At 35.6% G+C, this 22,856-nt stretch overlaps 2 protein-coding genes across 3 annotated transcripts; one reads left to right on the top strand and one right to left on the bottom strand.

The window, feature by feature from the left end:
• The first annotated feature begins 2,839 nt into the window (after positions 1-2,839).
• On the top strand, positions 2,840-22,786 carry LOC117325828 (dnaJ homolog subfamily C member 21-like). Of its 2 annotated transcripts, none has more exons than XM_033882316.1 (17): positions 2,840-2,949; positions 4,553-4,678; positions 4,883-5,011; positions 5,504-5,598; positions 5,753-5,878; positions 6,367-6,540; positions 7,088-7,138; positions 7,475-7,554; positions 9,466-9,578; positions 10,174-10,285; positions 10,953-11,117; positions 20,424-20,570; positions 20,683-20,761; positions 21,126-21,190; positions 21,355-21,450; positions 22,208-22,250; positions 22,578-22,786. In XM_033882316.1, exons 2-17 carry the CDS (start codon positions 4,582-4,584, stop codon positions 22,728-22,730), a joined length of 1,725 nt encoding a protein of 574 aa, XP_033738207.1. In that variant the 5' UTR covers positions 2,840-2,949; positions 4,553-4,581; the 3' UTR covers positions 22,731-22,786. The 2 variants fall into 2 exon arrangements, with proteins under 2 accessions (XP_033738207.1, XP_033738208.1); XM_033882317.1 differs by having other exon boundaries at positions 2,842-2,939.
• Positions 15,590-17,089, bottom strand: LOC117325833 (ABC transporter F family member 4-like). The gene is made up of 2 exons (XM_033882321.1): positions 15,789-17,089; positions 15,590-15,738 (listed from the first exon to the last, which is right to left on the bottom strand). The coding sequence occupies exon 1, from the start codon at positions 16,882-16,884 to the stop codon at positions 15,958-15,960; it is 927 nt and encodes a 308-aa protein (XP_033738212.1). The 5' UTR covers positions 16,885-17,089; the 3' UTR covers positions 15,590-15,738; positions 15,789-15,957.
• Positions 22,787-22,856: the final 70 nt, after the last annotated feature.

Below are 22,856 nucleotides of genomic sequence, written 5' to 3'. Positions count from 1 at the left end.
CTACCTAGATTTGTTTGTATATCTTGAGAAACTGAGATATTGGACCATTCTGTGCTGTTGTTACTTTTACAAGGCCCTCCATCTCTGTCCTCACATTCTACATGTACAAGTGTAGTTTAGTTTTATTTTTGTTTTTCCTATTCAAGATTGCCCTAGTTCATGTTTATTGTCAGAGTGTATCAGTGAAATCTTGAAACCACACAACTACTCATTCAAGTGCATGGGATAAAATGGGATAAATTATAGAAAATGAAAAGGATAAGACAGTTCTCCAAAAGGATCTGGAAAATATGGAAGAATGGAGCAAGAAATGGCTCCTTCAAGTACACCCTCAAAAATGTGCATATATGAAATGTGGATAAGGGAGGTCCCACGTCATACTCCATAAATAAATAGATATTGATAAGGGAGGACCCACATCATACTCCATAAATAACCAGATAATGATAAGTGAGGACCCACATCATACTCCATAAATAACCAGATATTGATCAAGGAGGACCCACATCATACTCCCTAAATAACCAGATATTGATAAAGGAGGACCCACATCATACTCCATAAATAACCAGATATTGATAAGTGAGGACCCATATCATACTCCATAAATAACCAGATATTGATAAGGGAGGACCACATCATACTCTATAAATAACCAGATATTGATAAGGGAGGACCACATCATACTCCATAAATAACCAGATATTGATAAGGGAGGACCCACTTCATACTCCATAAATAACCAGATATTGATAAGGGAGGACCCACATCATACTCTATAAATAACCAGATATTGATAAGGGAGGACCACATCATACTCCATAAATCACCAGATATTGATAAGGGAGGACCCACATCATACTCCATAAATAACCAGATATTGATAAGGGAGGACCAACACCATACTCCATAAGTAACCAGATATTGATAAGGGAGGACCCACATCATACTCCATAAATAACCAGATATTGATAAGGGAGGACCCACTTCATACTCAATAAATAACCAGATATTGAGAAGTGAGGACCACATCATACTCTATAAATAACCAGATATTGATAAGGGAGGACCAACACCATACTCCATAAATAACCAGATATTGATAAGGGAGGACCCACATCACACTCCATAAGTAACCAGATATTGATAAGGGAGGACCCACATCATACTCCATAAATAACCAGATATTGATAAGGGAGGACCCACCTCATACTCCATAAATAACCAGATAAAATTGACACAAACAGATAAGGAGAAAGATATAGGCATAACATCAGACTCAAAACTCACCTTTGAAGATCATCTAAGTGAAAAATTAAATAAGGCCAACTTCATGTTCGCCATGCTCAGGAGAACTATTCAACATATGGACAAGCAAACACTTATATCTCTATATAAAACATTGGTAAGGACCCATTTGGATTTTGCAAGCTCTGTTTGGTCGCCATAAAAAATGAAAGGCATAGAAAAGGTTGTCGAGAGAAAGTCAACAAAACAGTTGCCATGAATGAAGGATCTTGCATACTTGGTTTATTTTGTTTAATGTCCTATTAACAGCCAGGGTCATTTAAGGACGTGCCAGGTTTTGGAGGTGGAGGAAAGCTGGAGTATCAGGAGGAAAACCACCGGCCTACGGTCAGTACCTGGCAACTGCCCCCATCGGTTTCAAACTCGCAACCCAGAGGTGGAGAGCTAGTGATAAAGTGTCGGGACACCTTAACCACTCGGCAACCACAGCGTACACTACAACGATTTGTCAAATTGAACCTACTAACACTTGCATATCGCATATAAGAAGAGATATGGTCAAAACATATAAGATCATAAGTGGAGGATTTGATATGAATACCAATAAATATTCTGAAACCATCGGATAGTGTGTTGTCCAGGAATAGTGGTAGAGGAAACTAAAAAGAAATCCCACAAAGAGCTAAACCTAATATAAGAAAGAGTTTTTTCAGAGCGAGTAAATCTAATGAATGATTAAAGATTTTCGCATATTTGACCCCTGTGACCTTGAATGAAGGTCAAGGTTATTCATTTGAACAATCTTGATAGCTATACACCCATCATACTAGAGGCTCAATATCATGTCTCTGGATCTCTTACATAATCTGAAGAATGTGTTTTATTATCATTGCTATCAGAGCATTTAACTAGTTACATGCACTACTACGACCTTTAAGTGGACAGCAGCAGTTTGCTGGGCTGGAGGGAATACATTTGTATAACGTTTAAAGTTTGTACTATAAGATATGGGCTTTAACGTTTAAAGTTTGTAACTATAAGATATGGGCTTTAACGTTTAAAGTTTGTAACTATAAGATATGGGCTTTAACGTTTAAAGTTTGTAACTATAAGATATGGGCTTTAACGTTTAAAGTTTGTAACTATAAGATATGGGCTTTAACGTTTAAAGTTTGTAACTATAAGATATGGGCTTTAACGTTTAAAGTTTGTACTATAAGATATGGGCTTTAACGTTTAAAGTTTGTAACTATAAGATATGGGCTTTAACGTTTAAAGTTTGTAACTATAAGATATGGGCTTTAACGTTTAAAGTTTGTACTATAAGATATGGGCTTTAACGTTTAAAGTTTGTACTAGGACCTATAAGATATGGGCTTTAACGTTTAAAGTTTGTAACTAGGCCTATAAGATATGGGCTTTACCGACTTCAAAGGTGGCAGTTCTAGTGTGCTAGAAATGTTCAAACAGTTTATTAAAAAATAGGCAGGCCAAGATTTGGGATAGAGTGAGACATACTGTCCACAACTATGGCTGGCTAAAACCATTTGTTTTTCCCCGCATAATAAAGTTATGAGTTACTTCCCTTGCCCAGCTCTTTTTATACGGAGGACGGAATCGGTGGTTGGCGAAATAAGAAAACGTGTGGATTGTGCAAGAGATCTGTGATCAAGAGATCTGATGTTTTAAAGGTGAACAAATGTATGTATAGATTGTCCTGTAGGTCCACATATTCTTCAACATAAATATATTTTCTTTCATGAATCTTGTCTTTCTCGCGACGTGATCTTGTTCCCCTTCAGTGAAGTTCATGGTTGACAACGATCTCTTCATCGGTTCATGATGTGTGATATTGGTAGTTAATGGATGATAATTAAGTTAGATTGTGATTTTATGCTACATGTGTTTAAAAAACCATTTTTATGTGTTTTTGAAAATATTGGGGAAATCGGACCTTACTTTGATCTTCATGAAGGTGGGGTCCCCCCGAAGGATTTGTCATTGTCACTTACAAATTAATAATACATTTCACGAAATTGCTATTTAGAGTCTGTTTACAACATATCAAAAACTCTGTATAATTATTTTTTCATGGAATTTTGGATGGCAGTGTATAAACGAAAAAAGTTGCAGGGGGTCTTAACTTTGGGACCCCAATTAATTTTGGAGCCAACATACAATTATTGTCAGTTTTACTTTTGGCAAACTGACAATAATTGTTGGTTCCAAAATTGATCGCAAAAGTAATTACATCTATAACTTTTGTTATTATTTTGTCCTTGGTTGTGAATTGGGTGTTTGCCCATGTGAGAAAACCCCCATGCCCTGAAATGCCAGTCACTAAACATTGTACTTCATGCTACCATTGCTTCCATCATGCTCAGCAATGAAAACGATGCACCAGGAAACAACTGACCTATTCTGTTGTCAGGGACTGGTAGTGTCGGGGTGACATTTAACATCAACACACCTGATAAACGATTGTAATTTTTCATAATCGATTGTCAAAAGAGTACTAATATCCCTATGTTTTACATTAAACAAGTCCCATTTCCTACTTTGAATACCTAATAAAGATGTCACAGTCAGTTACTTACATATTTCATTCATAAGTGAAACCTAGGTGAGATGAGAATTAGATTTACATAAAAAATAATATGACAACAAATGATAATTTATTTATATTATAGGATATTTGAATAAATTGTCATCCAATAATTAACTGATTAACTACGTAAGAAGTCCTTTCCAGTTATAATCGATAAACGATTTTGACTTTGCAATCAATTTCTCATCACTGGGGACTGGGACAGATGACTCATGCAAATGTACCTGTAATTTACCTGTGACATTACATTTCACTGATGGCAACATACATAAAAGGTGATCCCTAAATGGGCCTATTCAAATAAGCTACAACCAGGCAATCTCCTTAATTGTGTTAATTTGACACTAAGCAGTTACCAATTGTATACAGGAAATACTGGAGATTTTCAGACAATACCAGGGTATCTTATGCACTTCAGAAGATTATCCCTAATATCAAGGATGTTTTTGATAGGATGTTGGTGCAGGTACAGTGTACATCTATATAGATATGACCAAGTAATTTGTAGTCTGCTGAAACTGACCATACTGGTAATGCAGAATCCATAATTTGACCAAAACATTTGTTATTTTGTTAATTCTCCATCCGGTTCCTATCGCAAAAATTAATCTGAATTTTGATTGAAATAGCCATGGTTTGTATCCAATATTTCTTTGATAAATCAAACACTGATTTTAGAATTTTGTTCTTTTACAGAAAACCAGAAATGGCAGGGGAAGACGAAAATGAAATGTCATTACCAGGTTCTGGGTGTAGAGAGGGATGCTGGTGCAGATGATCTAAAAAAATCCTACAGAAAATTGGCCCTTAAATGGCATCCAGGTATACAAACCTACAAAACATGCAGTCAGCTTTTAGTAACGGTGTGAGAATGTTCATCTATATTGTCTGTGGCTCACATATAATGTAAACATTAACAATTAATTACGCTTCAACCCAATAGAGTCCATCGATTTGAATGGCATGTATATAAGCACTAGCCCTTTAAGTTTAGTGAATATTAAATGTTATCTTTGACGTTTGTAGATAAAAATCCAGACAATGTTGAGGAGTGTACATCCCAGTTCCGACTAGTACAACAGGCATATGATGTTCTCAGTGACCCACAGGAGCGTGCATGGTACGACAAACACAGGGAAGCTATACTCAAGGGAGGTAAGTCAGTTCAACTTGTCACTGGTATTGTATATATTGATAATAATTTATTATCCATCAGTAAATCAGTCCTCAACTCAGGGTTATTGTTCCTGCGATATTCCCATTAATTGGCACGTAGCGGGTAGAGAGTGTATATATCACTGTCAGAGTTTGTGTGGTCCCTATATCTCACAATCAGTTTATTTAATGTTTAACAAAATATTCTAAGGAAGCCAGCAGTAATTATATATGATTTTTATAGTTTGAATACCTTTTAATGTAATAAAAAGTTAAGTTTAATGAAATTGTTATGATGAAAAAGAGGGGGATCATTTTTTTCTGATGTGTTTCAAGTATAGAGTTCTATTGATTAGATAGTATATACTTGAGAGAGGAGAATTTACACTACCATACATTTCTCTGTTTATCACTTTAAAGTGCTAAGTAATGGAAAGACTTAATTTTAAAAATGATATGTGATTTATACAAAGACAATTTTGTATGTTGCAGGTCTTGGTCATGGTGATAACTATGAAGATGACAGCATGGATGTGTTTCAGTACTTCAATTCCTCTTGTTATTCTGGGTTTGATGATGATGAAAATGTAAGTTTCAGCTCGCATAAAATTATTTGTATACTTTTATTGAGAAACTTACAAAAACAGTAATTTGTGAAGATGGAATTGTTACCTATAACTGATAAGATCACGATTGTTTATGGAATTTGTATATATTTAATTTTTTCTGATTCTTTTTCAGGGATTTTACTGTGTATACCTAGATGTGTTTAAGAAACTGTCTGAAGAAGATTACCATTTCATGGATGATCGAGAAAGTGATTGTGATTTTCCAGAATTTGGAAATTCTAAGAGTTCTTATGAAGAAGTGAGTCTCTGTTGTAGAACATCAGGAAGTATAGCTATATATAGGTGGACAATCAGTTTTTGAGGTACATCTTCTCATCCTGTGTGCTGCTTGAATAACTCCTTAAATTACCTTAGCTGTTGATAGGACGGTAAACATTACAAAACCAAACCAAACAATATAAAGGACTGTTTTTGTTTTACCTGTAAAGTAACATCATACTTGGATTTAATACTGTGTACATCAGTCAACTGATCATTTTGACGCTCAACCATTAGAAATTGGGTCAGGTTGGTAGATCTATGACATGAAAGTAGATTTAAAACTATCTAAACAACTTCTTGTGATCTACAATTTGCAATGATATTAGAGTAACATGTTCAAAAGGGAAATGTTGTATTCACAGTAGTGAAGTTCACTGTAACTTTATTTTTCTGACAATATTAGTCTGTACATGTTCTACTAGGTAGTAAGATTTGATTGCATGTTATTTTACTTGATGTATCTAGGTGGTGAAGCCATTCTATGACTTCTGGGAAAGTTTCCAGACAGCCAAGTCTTTTGTGTGGGTGGAAAAGTATGATACAAGAGAGGCACCAGACCGTCGATGTCGTAGGCTCATGGAGGCTGAAAACAAGAAGCTCAGAGATGCTGCCAAAAAGGAGAGGAATGAACAAATCAGGGTGAGTAGTTCATGACCAGACTAATAGGGAAAAAAATCTAGATTATCTGAAGATCTGTTAGGTTTCAAGAAGGCATATTTGTAATTTAAGAATTATGAGTATTTCAGCACTGTTGTTTTTTGCTGCCATTCCTGATATTCTACTATACAACTAGTATTTTGTGAAGGAAAACAAAAATGCAGAATTCATTGTCTTAAAAAAAATAGGCCTATTAAACTGTGTGTTATAATGAAGCATAAGTTCTACACTTTAGAAGAAGTAGATTAATTTAAAAAATATATTTTAGATGTACCACATGATAACATCTGATTTGATTTAACAACAATTTGTAGAGACATTGTATGACATCTTAATTTGTTACACATAACAGAAAATGTCAAGTATTTATGAAATATGAATTACTGACATTGCACAATTCTCTTATAAATTGCTGATATAACTAACTTTTCCTTGTACTAATTAAACATATCCATTAAACATATCCCTTGATATCATTGTGGAATACACATGAAGGCTTTGATACTATTTTACATATTCCTTTCTTCAGGCTTTGGTGAAGTTTATAAAGAAGCGTGACAAACGAGTACAAGCATACAAGGTATGTATTGTTAATAAGTCCCTAAGTCCCAGGGAAGTGAAAGATGTGGATACATGTGTAGTCTTTGAACAGTAATCATATCTGATTAGATATATACATATCCACTCAGTGATACCAAACACTCATATCCAGTCAGTAATACCAAACACTCATATCCACTCAGTGATACCAAACACTCATATCCACTCAGTGATACCAAACACTCATATCCACTTAGTGATACCAAACACTCATATCCAGTCAGTGATACCAAACAGTCATATCTAGTCACTGATTTATACTTTCACATGCACACTTTTACCACAATTTCTAAAAGTATTATAATGTCTTTTCCAGAAATTTTTGGAAGAAAGAAATGAAGAAATAAAGAGGAAAGCCAAAGATAATCGAGAGAGACAGATCCAGGAAAGGCTAAAGTAAGTTTCTGCTTGATATATCACTGATAAAAAGCAAACAAATAGAGGTTACACAACGAGTGATGGTTGGATATGGAATTTATTTCACACGAGTGAGTTATTTTTTAAAAGTTACAAAAGACACGAGCTTTAGAGAGTGTCTTTTGCAACTTTTAAAAAATAACTTACGAGTGTGAAATAAATTCCATATCCAACAATCACAAGTTGTGTGACCTGTTTCTACCACAATAATATGGGCTTGAATCAAAGGGAAATGTGGCCAAGTATAATTTCGCGTATGCAAATAAAGTGTACCGTTGACGTCCGGGACCCGGTGATGTGACGTCATTCGATTATTGATGACGTCAATAACAATTGCAGCTTGGGTCAAAGTTTGAATTCTTGACCAATCAAAAGACCGGAAGGTCATATACCACTAGTGGTATATAACATATATCTATCCAACAGTCGGCACATTTATACAATGGCTTGAGAGTGGAATAACACAGGATATTGTGGTAGAAGTTTTTATATACCATTGTATTGATTGTGATTAGCATTAAAACAACAGGTTTGTATAAGTCTACACAGGAAGTTTGAAAATTGATGATATGCCTGCTTACTTCTCGACTTTTGATATGGAAACTCATAATTAATCCAAACAAATTAAAAAAATGTTATGTTCAACAGCTAAATCCAAACAATTTCAAATATTTCCACAACCAAATTACTGTGTTATCATACCCAGACTTAAAATGATTGTACAAATGAGAGAGGTGTTGGATGTATCAATATGGACTTGGAAACCTTTTGAAAACTTTGAAATGAGTTTTCTGCAAAAAAAAAGTAATAAAACATAGTGTTTGAAGAAAAAAAAGTCAAATTGAATTTTACTGTTCACTCAGATTTCAACATACGAAATACAATATTCAGAATTTGAATATAGAGCCAGGATAGAATCTTCCATTGCCATAGATACCAGTACACAAAAATTGTCAACAATATGGTCCCTGCTTGATATTGAAAGGGCTCTTAGGGGGCTGGGATAAAAGGGTTAAACTGGCTGAAATTTCAACAATCTTCCACTTGAAGAACCAGATGTGCTGGAAATCATTGCTCTTTATAATGAAAGGATTTTAAGTGCTTTATGAAACTGAAGCTAATTATCCCTGTACATTATGTGATGAAAAAATGAGATTAAAGTATGCATTAGTCAGGAATCAACGCAGAGAATTAAAAGTAATTACTTTGGATATTTAGGTATAGAGAAGTTTGTCAAAAGAAGTACGTGTATATAAATGTATGAGAGTACTTACAATCCCTCCACAGACATTCCACCAAGCTGTGAAGTATATACCTGGAGGCAAACAGTTGTAAAACAAAAGACACTGGAGAGAGGGATCAACGTTTATGGTCGCAAATATTGTGTCAGATCGATTATTGTTTCTTTTAGGTTTCCTTAGCAGCAGACAGAAGTATCCATTATAGATAGCTATGTAGATGCTGTTTGTTTGCTGGGTTTATCACCTCCTGAACAGCAAGGGTCATTTTGAGTCTGGGTCTCCTTGTAGTAGTTGGTGGCTACCACACTGAACAACATATAGGAGGCCTGTTGCATGCCATCCAGAGCTATTTGAGTATATTGTCTTGCCCAAGGACACAACCATGACAGCACAAACCGACCCATTTCTCAGCTACGTGAGAAACATTAATACGGGAAGGAGGCGTCAAACCCATAGATACTGAGATCACCTACAGGTCCTGTCTTCTCTAAGAATTATATATGTACCTGCCACTAAATGTGTAGATAGTTTCCGTTTCTAGTCTGCAGACTGATTTGACCAGAGATCTAGGTATACCAGATTAATACATAAAAGATGTTGGTTCAGAATATTAAAAAAGTCAAGATTACCACTGATTCTGGTTATTCAGGAAAATGGAGAATTACAAGGAAACAGATTGGTCAGCCATGACAGAACTTGAGGATGACTTACAGAAACTGGAGAAGAGTCTGTCCCACCAGTTTGGAGAAGCACATGCAGAAGGTAATGTAAAATGTAAAACAGAAGTTGACACCTGTTGATCAATCTATAGATAGTATTGTTCTTTTTGATTATTCATCAGAATTCAATTAAGAGCAATTGACATGTATTTTTGTTTTTAAATCAATGTATCAATAAAAAAAAGGGGGAAATGGTGTTTCCTACAGGTTACAGAAGAAAACATTAACCCTCATATTTGTTGCCTGTTTGTTAAAAGACCTGATTGACCTTTGATGAAGTTGCCTAAAATTTAATCCAAGTGAATTTGTTAAACAAAAACAAAAATAGGAATACTTAATCCTGCATTTAAGTTGTATGCAGTACTTATGTGAATAACTTCACAAACATGATATATATTATCAAGTTTTATTTGAAGCTTCCACATATTATGAACTTGTTTCTTATAACAACAAAATAAGATTAATTGATTATTATGAGAGTTATCGTTTGTCAGTAAAAGAATGATTTGTATGAGAAAAATGTCAGAAAATAAAATCGGGTATCATGTGTAAATTGGGTCAGCTTAAAACCATGACTACTATATTGGCTGAATTTGATATTGATGTATGTTATCAGATTCTATACTTGTGACTTCTAGATGAGTTGGGTGATGAAGGAGGTCAGGGAGGTGAGGAGGAGGAAGAAGAAGAGGAATACTACGATGATTTTTTCTGTGTAGCTTGTAACAAAGCATTCAAGAGTGACAAAGCGTGAGTATATTACATCTTCAAAATCAATCTGTGATCCTCCACAAAATGCAGACCTGCCAACTACTACTATTTTATAGTAATCTTTACTATTTTGTGGTGGTCGTTACTCTTTTTTCTCTCGAAATAGTAGCAAATTACTCTTTTTGATGCAATAGATTTGGCAAGAATTGTTAAGAATTACTCTTTTTTTGCTCAAAAATGGGCCAAATTACTATTTTTGAATTTGAAAGGTTGGCAGGTCTGAAAATGTCATGGCAATTAAGTTTAGTCATATTCAAAATCAGGATTCTTGGCTCAGTCTGTCTGCGTCCCTGTAATATGTCATTACATTGTGGAAGGCTCCTGTTTCAACATTTCAATGGTTCCAGATAAAGTACTGACTAATTGTTAGTGAGATGTGTGTCATTTACACTCGAATCAAAGCAGATCTATTTTAATGTTTGCTGCAGTACAGTTTCATTAATCTTGTGTTGCCAGGTTTGACAGGGTGATGTAGGATTCCATTAATGAACAATTTCAGACTGGTAGAATCATATCATCCACATGTACTTGGCATGTAATTAGACTTCTAGGACTGTTAGTTAAAGAAACAAATATGTAGATACTATTTATGTAGATATTATAATATTTAATGGCTGAAAAACTATGACAAATTTTTCATTTTTAGATTTTCAAATCATGAACGGTCAAAGAAACACAAAGAAAATTTGGCGTTTCTACGGCAACAGATGCACGAGGAAGATGGAGAGCTGGCAGAGATGTTGGAGGGACTAGATATTGGGGAAGACCCTGGTACAGAACCTAAGGAGGAGGAGGAAGATACCAAACAAAAGTGAGTCCTTATGATGTTAGTGATAAACAAAATGATAATGGGAAAGTAATACATCTAGATATTTTATCAAAATTTGACTTAAATATACTCTGAAGTCCCAACACATCAGTTAGTAATTTTGTGAAACTTAAGAAAGTATATAGATAAACATGCTGTTTATACCAGAAACATTCTAGAGGATGATACCACCTAAACTGGATTTCAGAATAAGAATGAAGAATATTATCATATTCAATTGAGTACCAAAACACATTTATAAAATATGCAGAAAAAAAGCGAGTAAAAACTAGCTGGTTTATACCAAACAAATGTGAATACAGACATATACCAGCTGGGGACCATACAAAACAAATGTGAATATAGAAATACACCAGCTGGGGCCTGTAACAAACAAATGTGAATACAGAAATATACCAGCTGGGGACTGTAACAAACAAATGTGAATACAGAAATATACCAACTGGGGACTGTACAAAACAAATGTGAATACAGAAATATACCAGCTGGGGACTGTAACAAACAAATGTGAATACTGTATCAAACAAATGTGAATACAGAAATATACCAGCTGGGGACTGTACCAACAAATGTAAATACTGTATCAAACAAATGTGAATACAGAAATATACCAGCTGGGGACTGTAACAAACAAATGTCAATACTGTATCAAACAAATGTGAATACAGAAATATACCAGCTGGGGACTGTACCAACAAATGTGAATACTGTATCAAACAAATGTGAATACAGAAATATACCAGCTGGGGACTGTAACAAACAAATGTCAATACAGAAATATACCAGCTGGGGACTGTACCAAACAAATGTCAATACAGAAATATTCCAGCTTGGGACTGTACCAAACAAATGTCAATACAGAAATATACCAGCTGGGGACTGTAACAAACAAATGTCAATACAGAAATTTACCAGCTGGGGACTGTAACAAACAAATGTCAATACAGAAATATACCAGCTGGGGACTGTAACAAACAAATGTCAATACAGAAATATACCAGCTGGGGACTGTAACAAACAAATGTCAATACAGAAATATACCAGCTGGGGACTGTAACAAACAAATGTCAATACTGTATCAAACAAATGTGAATACAGAAATATACCAGCTGGGGACTGTAACAAACAAATGTGAATACTGTATCAAACAAATGTGAATACAGAAATATACTAGCTGGGGACTGTACCAAACAAATATAAATAAGAAATGTATCAGCTGGGGACTACCAAACAAATGTGAATACAGAAATATACCAGCTGGGGACTGTACCAAACAAATGTGAATACAGAAATATACCAGCTGGGGACTGTACCAAACAAATGTGAATACAGAAATATACCAGCTAGGGACTGTAACAAACAAAATGTGTATATAGAAATATACCAGCTGGGGACTGTACCAAACAAATGTGAATACAGAAATATACCAGCTGGGGACTGTACCAAACAAAATGTGAATACAGAAATATACCAGCTGGGGACTGTACCAAACAAATGTCAATACAGAAATATACCAACTGGGAACTGTACCAAACAAATGTGAATACAGAAATATACCAGCTGGGGCCTGTAACAAACAAATGTGAATACAGAAATATACCAGATGGGGCCTGTAACAAACAAATGTGAATACAGAAATATACCAGATGGGGACTGTACCAAACAAATGTGAATACAGAAATATACCAGCTGGGGACTGTACCAAACAAATGTGAATACAGAAATATACCAGCTGGGGCCTGTAACAAACAAATGTGAATACAGAAATATACCAGATGGGGACTGTACCAAACAAATGTGAATACAGAAATATACTAGCTTGGGACTGTACCAAACAAATGTGAATACAGAAATATACTAGCTTGGGACTGTACCAAACAAATGTGAATACAGAAATATTCCAGCTGGGGACTTAACCAAACAAATGTGAATACTGTACCAAACAAATGTAAATATCAATATACAGTGGACCCGCGATAATCCGGACGCCGATAGTCCGGAAAACTCACAGTCCGGACGGAAATGCACGGGAACGGATTTCCGTAACGTTATTTGTACTCACCAGTCCGGAAATTCGGATTCCGATTCCGGAAGCCCATTTTGGGAACGGAACATACTTTTCATTAGTAAATTTCCCTCAATAATCCGGACGATTTTTTCACCACGAGGAGAAAAAAATGTCGGGGCAAGTCACCCGTGTCGACAGCTGTACAGACTATCGCTTGACAGTGTGCGTAGTCATAGCGACCGCTGCCAGGTCATAGCCCCGGGTGTTTACCTGTGTTACAATATGTAGCTTTTGTTTTTATAACGGTACATTGCTTTTTCTCTACGACCTAAATCATTTAATGTTACAGAATTTATGCACAAACATTCAGTTCAATTTATGATTGGTAAATTAACATCATTAACACTTGTATTGGGTAAACACGGATATCGGCATTGTAACACCGTTAACGTTACATGAAACGACGACTCATTGAAAGATGCATGTTATTAATTACAAACACATTTACGTATTAAGCAGTGATTACAAGAACTGGGTTGATTACACACAAATTAGTCAATAGTCGTCTGATACTTAATTAAGCATCGCATTGTTAAGTGAATACGGGTTGAATAATTATGGACATCTTGGGTAGTTCTCGCTGGTGTCGCGTACTTTTAAATAGATAGCTTGGGGTTTCTGGTACGTAAAAATCATAAAAAACATGGACTGACGGTAAGTTGTAAAATCCGGGTATTTTATTTAAGGTATTTAACGTTTGCAATTTCTACTTGTTTGTGAACCTCCGGGACATGACACATGTATGTTGTTTGTAGGTCACATATGCCCGCTATAAATAAAACACTTTCGCTTTACATGTTCTTTTAAAAAGATAGTTTATTTTTTTACTTTCAAAAAAAAATAAAATCATATCAGAAACATAAGTATATTTATTGTTAAAAAGTCTGACAATTAGACGTGTTTATGAAACGTCCCGCAGATTGTATATAATCAAGGGGGATAACTCTTACACGACAATTTTTTTGACCTGGTACACGAAATTCGGTAGTCCGGAAAACTCGTAATCCGGACGGGGACTGGGAACGAAGGTGTTCGGATTATCGAGGGTCCACTGTATACTAGCTGGGGACTGAACCCAACAAATGTGAATATAATAATATACCAGATGGGGACTGTACCAAACAAATGTGAATACAGAAATATTCCAGCTGGGGACTACCAAACAAATGTAAATATCGATATATACTAGCTGGGGACTGAACCCAACAAATGTGAATATAATAATATACCAGATGGGGACTGTACCAAACAAATGTGAATACAGAAATATTCCAGCTGGGGACTACCAAACAAATGTGAATATCGATATATACTAGCTGGGGACTGTACCAAACAAATGTGAATACAGAAATATACCAGCTGGGGACTGTACCAAACAAATGTGAATACAGAAATATACCATCTTGGAACTGTAGTAAACAAATGTGAATTCAGAAATATACCAGCTTGAGACTCACCCTACAGATAAACATCTATATCCGATACTGTACACAGTAAAAACTTTGTATCCCTCCCCTACAGTTAAACATCCATACCCAAAATTGTACACAGTTCAAATTTTGCTTCCCCTTCCCCTACAGATAAACATCTTTACCCAATACTGTACACAGAATACTGTACACAGTAAACACTTTGTATCCCCTCCCCCTACAGATAAACATCTTTACCCAATACTGTACACAGAATACTGTACACAGTAAAAACTTTGTATCCCCTCCCCTACATATATCTGTTGTCAATTTAATTTCCTTTTCCAATTGTTGTCAGTTGGTTGTGCTTGAATGTCTACATTGAATGAACATAGAAGTTCTTCTGAAAGTAAGGAAAATTGTGCCGGTATTTCATGGGGAAGTAGGCTTTATTTTCACAACAAAATCTCATGTTGATGTCACAGATAACCAAACGGTAATGTTTACAGTATGTATTACAGTATTGGGGGAAAAGACGCTTGAGCCAGTGAGACAAACAGTTTACAGTGTAATTTCAGACATCCCAATTATGTGGCTTGAAGCTATATTAAATTCAGAATATACGGGAGGTGGGAGATCCAACGTCAGTGTTAACAGTTCGGTATAGTTCTGTGTTACCCAGCCGACAGATTCCACAAGGAATACAAGAGTCTGGCCGTGAAGTTGAGTAGTCAAAGGGTAAAGATGACCATAACAATGTCGTGCTGGGTGGATCAGCTTCAATCAAGTAGTTGACTAGTTTCGACACTAAGGCGTGTCGTCATCAGTGTCGACACTAGTCAACTAGCTGATCCACCCAGGATGATGTTGTTATGGTCATCTTTACCCTCTTACATTAAATTCAGTTTCTACCAATATCTTAGTGCTACTATATACATGTATACGTACAGCTCAATCAAGAAGCAGAAGAACACCAATTCAAAGAATATTTTCCACAGATAGGTTTTAATTTTTAGACAACAATTGAAAATATTATTTTACATGAATGTTTTTCAAGTTTGTTAAAAGGTTAATTTAAATTATGAAAGACTTACAAATTCTGAAATAATGGATTGTGAACACTTACCAAGATACAGGGATATGTAACTGAAGAAATAATGGATTGTGAACACTTACCAAGATACAGAGATATGTAACTGAAGATAAACGTATCCCTTAGGAATTTTAACTGCTATCATAATTTAATTACAGATCAATTGAATATGTTGGTACATACACGTATATTAGACATATTGTTACTTAGAGTAATACTCTTCACCGTGTTTGTCACTGTCACTATGACTGTCTATGAGTGATCATGACTCTCATCACTGCCATGTGAACTACTGTGTTCCTCGGTGTTGTCCACATCCTCCCTCCTGTAGCTTCCCCTCCCTCTGTTATGGTGCCACCCATTGTTTCCGTGTCTCTCTGTTTCTTCCTCAGTTTCCTCACTGTCCCTCCATTTCCTCCCCTTTGCATGTCCTCCCCAGTTCCAACCCCACCCTCTGTTGTTGTGCTGCCCATTGTTTCCATGTCTCTCTGTTTCTCTTTCTTCCTCAGTTTCCTCAGTTTCCTCATGATCACTGTCCCTCTGTTTACTCCCCTCCGAATGTCCTCCCCGCCGCCCATTGTTTCCTTGTCTTTCTGTTTCTTCCTCTTCCTCAGTTTCCTCATTGTCCCTCCATTTACTCCCCTGTGGATGTCCTCCCTGGCCCCTGCCTCTATTGTCGCCATTTGTACGGTATTTCTCTATGAACTCATTCTCCTTCTCTTTGAAGAGTTCTAAATCTTCCTCATCGTTAATAGCATTAGAGGAATCTTGTGATGATTCACTCTCACTTTCGTCCCATGACAGGTCATCAAATGATAATGAATCTATCAGGTTTTCATCTGATTCTATGCTTTCCTCACTGCTATGCTTGGAAGATTTTTTACCCTTGTAAATCTTGTGGAATTTCTTTTTAAGTTTCTGAAGATCAAGTGAATGTAATTCCACAGAATCACCAAGACTGTAGACGTCGTCTTGAAGTGTCTCCAGCCATGTGTTGTGTCTGTCTACCTGAGTCAATAGGGTGTCCAGGATGAGTTCCAGTTCCCCCGGGGGTAGGGGCACTGAAGGTGCGGTGGGGTTGGTCACAGCTGGGGGGTCAGTAGAGGCTTCAGTGGTGGTGGGCAGGGTCAGTACTGACATAGGTCCAAGAACAAACACAAACACTGCTGACCAATACATTGTCCCTGTATACCTTAGTGACAAAGTCAGAATACACACTCCAACACCAAGTCTAGTTTCAGAAGATTTCACGCTGGCTCAAATTGAGCTGGATTATGTATATGTCACTGGTGCTTGTTCCTGGTCAGCTGGACTATAAAGTGTGATGTGTCAGGGTGCTGTGGGGCCCTTATATACACTTCCTGGCAATATAATTGTGGCCTATTGTATTTGATACTGTGATGGCTCCCTCCCTAAAAGATTACCATATTTGTTTGTATAAAAGTGATTTATGTGAAGAGAATGGCTGAAGGAAGGTTTTGTCATAGATATTAATTGTTTTACTTTTGTGGTATATTTTAAAACTGCTTTTATGATAAAGGAATACTATTTCTCAGAGATTCTTTTTATCTCAAAGTTCCCCATTATGAGATGTATGGAAAGGAGATGAGAGTTATAGATTCATGCTTAATTGCCAGCTTCTGGGAATTTCTATGGAGGAGATTATGCATGTTAAATTTTCGAAAAGAATTGGCAAAATCAGTAAATTCAGAAGTTTGGGTGTCAAATTAACAATTTTCTCAACATATTTTAAGAGTGTAATCAACATATAACACATTACATTTTGAAGGCTGTGTGCCAGTATTTAAAACATAAAGCTCAATGCATTATTTAGAAGAGAGGAAATGTACCACATATAACTTCATGTATCAACTGTAAAAATCATAGCAGCTGACAATATTAGGATTTTATACTTAATAAAAAGGGTGATATTTGTAATTAGATTGAATTGTGTTTAATAATGGTTATGGACGAGATTGATTAAAATCATCTAGGTTTGTTTGTTTGCTGGGTTTTTCACCCTGTGAACAGCCAGGGTCATTTTGAAGAGGAGTCTCCTTGTAGTAGTTGGTGACTACCTCACTGAACAACTGGGTAGGGAGCGTCAAATCAATCACCTCTGATCTTTACCTGAGATTACGTGGCCAGTGCATTAGGACTAGGTATACAGTGTATATGCATCAATCCCTGTATAAAGCTTTCTTTGTGGATATTTATGGTAACCATGGAGAGGCACTTGTAGGCTGTCACTCTGGCTAGGTAGTGAAGACGTGAGGACATCTCAATGGTGTAATCTGACCTCTCTCTTACAGAGGTCAAAGGTCAGATATTTTCAGTCTTCAAACTTAGAATATACAGTTACAGTTAACACAGCCAATGGGCACAGATACATTATAAATCCTCAATATGAGAGACGTAGAAGGTAGCCTAATCTTAAAAAAGTCTAGCCATTGAGTGTTGACTTATAATAGTATTGAAGTGGTCCTTGCTTTCATCTGAAAATCTGGCAGAATTTATATAGCAACAGAATGTTGCAAGTAAAGCTTCTTTATTCTTACATAATATTATTAGTCAACCATTTGGAATACTAGAGGATGCTAGTTTTCTGTGCCCACTATCTGTATTTCATATTTTGGCAGTCATCCATTCCTAAAGTTGGCTTAACTTGTACTCTGTTTAACATGAAGGTAACAGAGTTGGTATCCAGGTACATATGAAGATGGAAAAACATCATATGACATAAGAAGATTACAGCTGCCTATATCTTTATCTCAGATTCCAATTATTGAAATTGTTTAATATTCACATGGAATTTGGTGTGCAAGTTTATCGTTAAATGGCAGTGCCTTTTTACCTAATTGAGATCTAAACAACCTATAATTTTGTCCCTTCCCTTCACACCAGTCTGAACATTTGTTTATCGTCCAGAACTGTTGACGAGGGTTTCCACCACACTTACAGGTCATGTGCTGTGTTAGCTGTCGGGACTTCCTCATTTGACAGGGCTTTGTGATATTGTAAACATCATACTGCATCCTTGTAGTACTACAGTGACAGAGATCAGGCATGAGAACTTCCAGATAAAAATCTGATTTCAGACTTCTTTCTGATGTTGGCTGTAAAGTTAATTTTAATACTACATCATAGAAAACACACAGATTGGGATTTCAGACTTTTTTTACATTCAGCTGCTCTCATCCCAGGGAGATGTTATACAATTTCACAAATAAACCACTACAATGGTAAATGATGGGAATGGTATATTTATCAAAATTTTACTAAATATTGATTGTGGTGTTAATGATCCTGTTATACAATGTTAATATATCACTTAGGTTTATGTTAATAAGAGTACAAGTGCCTTATATACCGATAATCATTAGTAGTATTATATTTATATGACCTTAGTGTTACACAGGAAACTTGTATTATTGCTTTCTCAGGGTCACTGTTAATATGCCTTCAGTTTTCTTTTATATTCATGCCCCCTGCCATGGTAGGGGATGGGCTATCAGATTTTGCCCTGTCCATAACAATTGGTTAACTTCTAGCTTTGTTTGGTCAATTTAAGTGATATACGATATACAATCAAAGTTAATGTGGCTTGAAAAAAAAGTATTTTATAGACAATCTACTTGAGAAAATAAATAGATCTGTGTAACTGTCAATATTCTATTAAGCTCTCCACTTGATAAAGCAGAGTTTTGTACATGTAGTTATAAGATTGTCTATGGATGTGTCCTGTACGTCAATGTCCTTACAAAGCTTGTGTTCAAGACAAAAATGTTTTCCGTATAGAAAAAAAAAAAAAAAATTCTTTAATGCCTATGTAATATCTAGGCACTCACGTTCTATGGTTGAATAAGCTTTCTCTGTATGTAGTAGCTTATGGCTAGCATATGCATCTGGTAAGATAATGTTATCCTCTTCCTGCAATAAGACAGCACCTGTACCCCATGCAAATGCATCGATATTCCTGAAAATGCCTTTCCCAAGATCTAGCAAATTCATTGATTGGTTATTAATAAAACTTTTCTTAAGCTTGTGGAAATCCTTCTGCAACTCTCACCTTGTTGTGTTGTCCATCTTTAGATATATCAGTAGGTTGCACTGCTAAACTGCTGAAATTTGATATATGTAAATATAATATGGTAATTAAAGCAAGTCAAATAAATGCTCTCACTTTCGTTTCGGGTGCTTCCACAATGGCCTTTTACAGTAGCATCAAACCATCAAATTATAGACTTGATTAGATTTCAGTGGTCATTAGTCGAGGTGATAAATAATCCCTAGACAGATTTATTAAATTGATGAGGGGGATGAGGTTTATATCTATGTGGGCCCTAGCTTACACACTTTGCTTTTACATGTACATTTGTATTTCAAAAAATAAATGAAACAATGGTGTATCTTATTTCAAAATTCAAACAATGTTGTATATTATTTTAAAAATGAAGCAATGTATATTATTTTTAAAATGAAACAAATATTAAATAAAATTTGGCAATCATTGATACAGTGTACCTAACCCTTTCAAAATGCTTACAATTCAATCACTACAATATAAATGTCCACCTTACTAGTCCCATGCCAGGGGGACTATAGGGTTCCTCTCCATCTGTGTAGGTATAAAGTTTGTCAGCACTCTAGTAGTGGTCTGGAAGAGGACATGTACATTGTATTGCTTTAGCAGTACTCAGTATGCTTCTTTTATTCAGGTTGTCCAAAAAGCAGAAGAAAAAGAGGAAACAGCAGAAACGTGCCACATTTGAGGATGATGATGAAGATGAAGAGGATGAGCTTTCCAAGGCAGTCAACGGATTAGTGTGTGAGGAGGAGACAGAGTCCACTACAGAAGACACAAGGTCATATACACTTACATCATCACATATCTATCTCTTTATTCAATCACTTGTCATGCTAGTGTGTTGATGGAAGGTTTATTGTTGGTAAAGTACTGGCATTTCTTTGTTACAGAAAAGAAAAAGATAAGAAAAAATGGAAGAAGAAAAGCAATGAAGAAAAAGAAAAAAGTTTAGAGACTGAAGAAACTGAGGTATAACTATCAATATGTTAGTATCTATTGCTGCATGTTTTAATACATGACATTTTCGCATGTACAATGTGTACTTTCTTTCCTGGTTTGAAGCTTTCAAATTATTTCGTGGGTATAAGCTTTCAGGGTTAGCCCATTTGTCTGGGCATATTTGTGGTTCCATGACAACAAAGAAAGTTTATATGCAACGAAAGTTTCATGTTATACAGTATATTTTGCTTTTTGAAAAAGTCAAACAAACTTTCATTACCTTGTTTGAAACGTGTATAAAGTGAAAAGGGAAGCAACTCTTGTAGACTTCTCGGCACTTTAAATAAATAGTGTGTATATCAGCAATAATGTGTATTGTTGTAAATATTTACAGACGACGGTGGGAAATGGTACCTATGACAACACTGACAAAGAGGCTGGCATCGCTGGGGCCACAAGGTATGTATCATTGTAATAATAAATATAGATGTTGAAAGCTACAAAACTTCAACAGACATGTAAATTGAACTTAATGCAAGGCTTCAGAATTGTTAAGTTCAAAGAATCTAGAACTTTTCTAAGATATATTCCTAAAGTAATGTTGCTCCTGTTGTGTTTTCCAGTTCTAATGGAGATGTAGACGGGGAGTCAGAACAGCTGTCAGTAGAGAACGTTGCACAGCTGACAGGAGATATTGCAGCCACACACAACTCTCAAAGGTAGCTTTGATTTCTTGCACAAAAGATTTTGATAGATGATTAAGTGTGTGTGTGTGTGTGTGTGTGTGGGGGGGGTGGGGGGGGGGGGGGGAGATAACAAATTATCAGGATAATTATTTTCAATGTGTTTTAATTTTATTCAGATCTTGATAATTCAACAAGATAGAAATTTCTTCAAGATTTGTTTGGATAAATATTCTTACATTTGATTCTTTGTTGAAGTATTCTGAAATAACTGGATGTGGGTATGCATAAAGTTACTATGTATGACTTCTACATGTTTTCTGTTTTAATAAAAATAAATGTGTATTATTTCCATCATTGTCTGATCAGATACATGCAACATGGCTTATGCTGTGGTTTGATTTCAGCAGATTTATAGAGAAAATGGATAACAAATTATCAGGATATTTATTTTCAATGTGTTTTAATTTTATTCAGATCTTGATAATTCAACAAGATAGAAATTTCTTCAAGATTTGTTTGGATAAATATTCTTACATTTGATTCTTTGTTGAAGTATTCTGAAATAACTGGATGTGGGTATGCATAAAGTTACTATGTATGACTTCTACATGTTTTCTGTTTTAATAAAAATAAATGTGTATTATTTCCATCATTGTCTGATCAGATACATGCAACATGGCTTATGCTGTGGTTTGATTTCAGCAGATTTATAGAGAAAATGGAAATTTGAAAAATGTGAAACATAATAATAAGGAAAAGAGTGTAAATTTTTAACAATGTTCAATTTCAGTGATAATCCTTCCGAGAATATTCGAAATGAAAAACCTGCACAGGTGAGTTGAGGCTTTGAAATCTGTAATTATCTCCCCTTTCTACCATGTACATGTCCTCTCCATAGTTGTTGATTGATAGTACATACCTAGTGTTTCCTTAAAGAAATGAGAATTGTCAGGAACTGAAGATGTTCCGATTTGAGGTGTCTCTAAGAAAATATTGAAATTCAAAAAAGTATACATGGTAGAAATATTCAGTATTAAAAGTGAATTCAGTATTTTGGAAATATTTTCCAAATTGTATCCTATATCAAGTTTTGACAAAACCAGCTATTTTGTATTTCAGTATTTCAAGAATCTGCCACTTTCATCAATGTCTGTTTTCAGATTTTCAAGTGCAATGTATGTAGCAATGTCTTTCCTACGCGGAACAAAATGTTTGACCATATAAAAAAGGAGGGTCATGCAATCCGATTGGACGCTCCGCTTCAGGAGACCACGAAAAGGGACAAGAAAAACAAACGGAAGGGCAAGAGATGACAGGAGGCGACAGTCTAAATTATTGTCTTTCACAATTAAATTTATGTATAAATATTGGTAGGTGGTGTTGTTGTCTTTCACTATTGTGAGCCCACATTGAAGAGAAGGCAGATTGTAGCCCTTGGC

Source organism: Pecten maximus, chromosome 4, assembly GCF_902652985.1.
Source record: "Pecten maximus chromosome 4, xPecMax1.1, whole genome shotgun sequence".
NCBI classification, from domain to species: Eukaryota; Metazoa; Mollusca; class Bivalvia; order Pectinida; family Pectinidae; genus Pecten; species Pecten maximus.
Note: the sequence above shows the minus strand (reverse complement) of the source record. Positions and strands in the feature narration are given on the sequence as shown.

Bases quoted from the DNA above. Each gene is read 5' to 3' on its own strand.
- LOC117325833 (XM_033882321.1), bottom strand. From the start codon at position 16,884: ATGTATTGGTCAGCAGTGTTTGTGTTTGTTCTTGGACCTATGTCAGTA.
- LOC117325828 (XM_033882316.1), top strand. From the start codon at position 4,582: ATGAAATGTCATTACCAGGTTCTGGGTGTAGAGAGGGATGCTGGTGCA. The intron at 5,012-5,503 runs GTAAGTCAGTTC...TGTATGTTGCAG, and splicing joins GGAAGCTATACTCAAGGGAG to GTCTTGGTCATGGTGATAAC. The intron at 6,541-7,087 runs GTGAGTAGTTCA...TCCTTTCTTCAG, and splicing joins AGAGGAATGAACAAATCAGG to GCTTTGGTGAAGTTTATAAA.